Below are 4,403 nucleotides of genomic sequence, written 5' to 3' on the forward strand. Positions count from 1 at the left end.
AAAGTGCTTTCTTTTGAGTTCTTTGGTATAATTTGGTCATTCTGATAGTAAGTTATTAAGTAAGTACTTTAACCATGTATCAACAGAAAGGCATATATAGAAAACCATAACTAAAGAATAAATTATGTTGCCAACCTTGTAGAAAACAAACTCTAGTATTTACCTGTGTTTCTGTGGATAGCTCTGCTGCCTATAAGAATACTAATTTTATTTATAGGAAATGTTACATATAATATCCTGTTGTTTCTGATTACTACAATAGCTGTTCATTTAAGAGGCAAGTTTTAGCTAGAAAAAGAATAATTTCAAATTGCATAAAGTTACACACTTTTGTGCCTTCTGACTCAGCGATCATCAGAATTTAATGTCAGCACAATGTTAAGAACTGCTTTGTGGAGACAATTAATTCTCCTGAAGCATCTTTTCAATTTCTTTATCCCAGTTTTCATCTCGCTTCTCAGACTCTGTTACCACTTCATATTCCTGGAGTTCCTGTTGTAGCTCCTTTTCCCAGTCAGTAGAATCTTCTATAGGAAACAAAGGGAGAGACAAAAAAGGGTACTTATTGAGCTACAATTCACTCAATTTGTAATACCTAACAAAAAGGCCTAGCCGTTTTTGTAGTAGTACCAGACATAGCTAGTCAAGGTCAGAAGATAATTTCCAGGATTTGGTCTTTTCTTCCTACCTTCTGGGTTCTAGGAATCCAACCCAGGTCATCAGGCTTGACAGTGAGCAGTTATTTGCTGAGCCGTCTCTCTAGCCCTTGTCTTTGAGACAGGGTCTCACATATCCCAGGCTGGCCTCCAACTCACTATTGGTGGATAACCCTGAACTTCTGATCCTCCTGCTTCTACCACCACATTTTTCTACTACAGTTGTGGCCACTGTGCCCAGCTTTATCCCATGTCTGATATAGAACCCAGCACTTTAAACCCAGTATGTGAATGATAAGGTAGAAACTGCAGAGTATTAGAAAAAGAAGAGTGAGAAAACAAAATACTGCTATTTAAAAAGGAAGGTTAGGCAGCATAGTGGGATAACTGTAATCTCAGCATGCAGGAGGTGGAGATGCAGGACGTCAAGGCCAGCAGACTATGCAATGAAATTGAAATTAATCTGGGCTACATGACAACCTGTCTCAACACAAAACCAGGGCTGGGGATGTGAGTGAGGTGTAGCAAACATGCAAAGCCATGGGTTCAATCTCTACCACTGTTTAAAAAGTAAAGCTTTGTTTTTGAAGACGGGATATTGCTATGCAGCTCTGGCTGGCATGGAACTCACTATGTAACTCAGGATGGCTTCAAATTCATGTCAGTTTTTCTGCCTTGCACTGGGATTAGAGGAGTGCACACTACCATGCATAGTTTGTTGATTGGCTTTATTATTTTTCTGAGACAGGGTCTTATGTGGCCAAGTCTGGCCTCAAATTTCTGACCTTTTCATCTCTAGCTCCACTGGTTTTAAAATGAGACTTTTATTCAACCAACTTTGGAATTGAAGGTAAAAGAACAAAGTTAATGCCCCCCCCCCCCGTGTGTGTGTGTGTGCGCGCGCGCGCGCGTGCGCGCGCATTACCTTCTAACGCAATTGCTTCCTCTTGCTTCTTATCAAGTACAAGTTGTTCCATTTCCTTTCTTAAATCCTCCTGATTTAAGTTGCAGGCATCGAAGGCATCACTGACAAACTCAGAAACTCCCGGGCTAGTAGATATTTCCTCTTCATCCTGAAATGCAACCAAATAGCTCTTGGAATGGCTTCTAAAGTGACACCTATGCACTAGAATTATGGTTAATAGTTGTCTCACAATTTAACACATTCTCATTTTTTGTTCTTCTCTGCTAGCTGTAAGACAATACTCACTGCTCTTCAACCTAACTGGCAGTCGCTTGGTAACAGAATGAGTTACCACCTGAGGCTATTATTCTCCCTCACGGTTTAGATCACTCAAACCATTCTCTGTGATTTCTGATGAGCACATCTAGAATTATTTATGCCAGGAAGTCACATCAGCTCTCAGCTATTATTCAATCAAGTACTGGATTCCTTATCTTGCAGATGTAAGACCGACACCCTTAAAAAGTTTTAAATGGTATCAGAGATAGTTAACCCAGTAATTTCATTTTCAGACATCACCTACTACGTATAATGTAAAACTGTATTACCTCTTGATTTTTAAGCTGAGATTTGATTACGACAGGTGGTGTTTTGGGCCGTACTGCCTCTATGAAGTGAGAATAAAAGAGACAATAATTGCTTGATTTACTTCTAAATACATATTATAAGAACAGCTAAAATATCCACATATACTAAATCATTTTCAGAAATGAGCTTTTATGGTACATTTTTAGCTTTCCTGAAGATACAACAAGCACAGTCAGGCACAACTATATCAACCTCCTACTTTGGTGAATGTCTTTTTAAAATTTACTTTGTCTATTTAGATACAGGATCTGATTGTGTACCCTGACTACCCTGGAACTCAGAGAGATCCATATGCCTCTGTCTCCTGAGTGCTAGGATTAAATGTGTGCACCACCATGGCTGGCAGGAATGTCTTTAAAACTGCAACCACATTCAATGTCCCTAATATGCAATTTCCATCGTCTCTGGACTTCAGGGTTAGCAAAACTGATTCTGTTCTTCCTTTTAGGGTACTAAGAATAAAGCTTTTTATCAAGTTTCCCTGTTAGAAGCTTTCTAACTTGGTTAGAAAGTACAAAGGAAAACAAAGTGCCTCATCTCAGCATTCAGCTGGTTAGATTATAAAAATTTAATTGTTTGTGTGTATGTATACCTTTATGTGGTATCCTCAGAGGGCAAAAGAGGGTGTTGAATCCCTGGGTGCTGGAGTTACAAGCAATTGTGAACTGCTTAATGTGGGTTTTGGGGACTGAACTTGGGTCCTCTGTAAGAGCAACATTCACTCTTAACTGTTCCTTATCATATTATCCATGTGTAAAACAGTCTTTACTGAATATTTTAAGTCCATTTTGTTAAACAGGCAGTCTTTGGAAAAAAAAGCTTTTTTCTGTTTTGGCAGTGCTTGGAATTGAATATATTATTATCTGCACATATTCTAGGTAAGTGCTCTATCACTGAGCTATATTCCCAGTCCAGCATTTCCCAATATCATTAATTTGAGAAAGCAAGGAAGTCAGGGGCAGAGCTAGGAGGATAGCTTAGGAGTTCAAGACTAGCTGCAGCTTCCCAGTGAGGCCCTATCTCAAAAAGCTATCCTCTAAAACAAAAAATCAAACACAATTGAAGGATATGATAAAGAATGAATGTTCTCTGGGCTTCATGCTACCTATATGCATCTTGATCTTGAGTGTAGTTTCAGAGCTTTTGCTAGCAATCTGTACAACCAGTATCTTATGACATTCTGTATCTTATGACATACTTACCTAAAATTTCACAAACTAAATTGCCCCACTTGTCAGATGGTTCTAGTTGTAATTAGAACATATCTATACACATAGCAGGCATTCATGAAAAATGAAAAATATGAAGGTCTGGGGATATAGCTCAGTAGAGTTCTTGCCTAGTATTTGTAAGGCTCTGGGACCCAGTCTCAGTGTCACAAAATAAATATACAGTATGTATTTTAATATTTAATTTTTATTTATTTATTTATTTATTTTTGTTTTTGTTTTTTTGATACCAGGTCTTACTATATATCTTAGGCTGGCCTGGAATTATCTATGTAGACCAAGATGGCTTCTAATTCATACAGATCTGACTGCCTCTAGGGTGTTGTGATTGAAGGTGTGTGCTACCACGGTCAGCTTTATTTTTTTATTTGTATGTCACAAGAGGGTGTCAGATCCTCTGCAAGTGGAAGTACAAGGAATGGTAAGCCATTCATGTGGATGTTAAGAATTGAACTTGGGTCCTCTGGAAGTGCTCTTAACTGAGTCATCTCCTTTGTTAATTAGTATCATCAAATAGTTATATATATATATATATAACTTGTTCCCTAGCAGCAGGGTTATAGCACAGGAGGAAAGTGCCAGGTGTTAGTTAATAGCTTAGCTCAGAGCTGGGTACTTATAATTGGACTGGAATAAGATCTGCTGGACTCTACAACCACAAGTCCCAAGGAAATCAGATGAATAAAAGTCTGAGAAATATCCAGACATGGTAGCACATGGCTATAACCCTAGCACTTGAGATGTGAAGGCAGGGAGATCAGAAGCTCAAAGCAGGTCTGGATTGTATGGGACCCCCAAAACTAAACAGCCCAGGGGCTGGTGAGATGGCTCAGCAGGTAAGAGCACTGACTACTCTTCTGAAGGTCCTGAGTTCAAATCCCAACAACCTCATGGTGGCTCACAACCACACGCAATGAGATCTGACGCCCTCTTCTGGTGTGTCTAAAGACAGCTACAGTGTACTTA

The 4,403-nt window shown here is 39.0% G+C and overlaps 1 protein-coding gene across 1 annotated transcript in view; it reads right to left on the reverse strand.

Annotated features, from left to right (window-relative positions):
* Positions 1–11: 11 nt before the first annotated feature.
* Syap1 (synapse associated protein 1) overlaps positions 12–4,403 on the reverse strand; it is a 28,717-nt gene continuing 24,325 nt past the window's right edge. Inside the window, exons 5-7 of the mRNA XM_031384023.1 lie at positions 2,169–2,227; positions 1,582–1,729; positions 12–527 (exon numbers count right to left, since the gene is read on the reverse strand). Of these exons, the coding sequence (XP_031239883.1) occupies positions 403–527; positions 1,582–1,729; positions 2,169–2,227 (332 nt within the window). The 3' untranslated portion in view covers positions 12–402. The remainder of the gene's footprint in view (positions 528–1,581; positions 1,730–2,168; positions 2,228–4,403) is intronic.

This window comes from Mastomys coucha, chromosome X (assembly GCF_008632895.1).
Source record: "Mastomys coucha isolate ucsf_1 chromosome X, UCSF_Mcou_1, whole genome shotgun sequence".
Classification (NCBI taxonomy): Eukaryota; Metazoa; Chordata; class Mammalia; order Rodentia; family Muridae; genus Mastomys; species Mastomys coucha.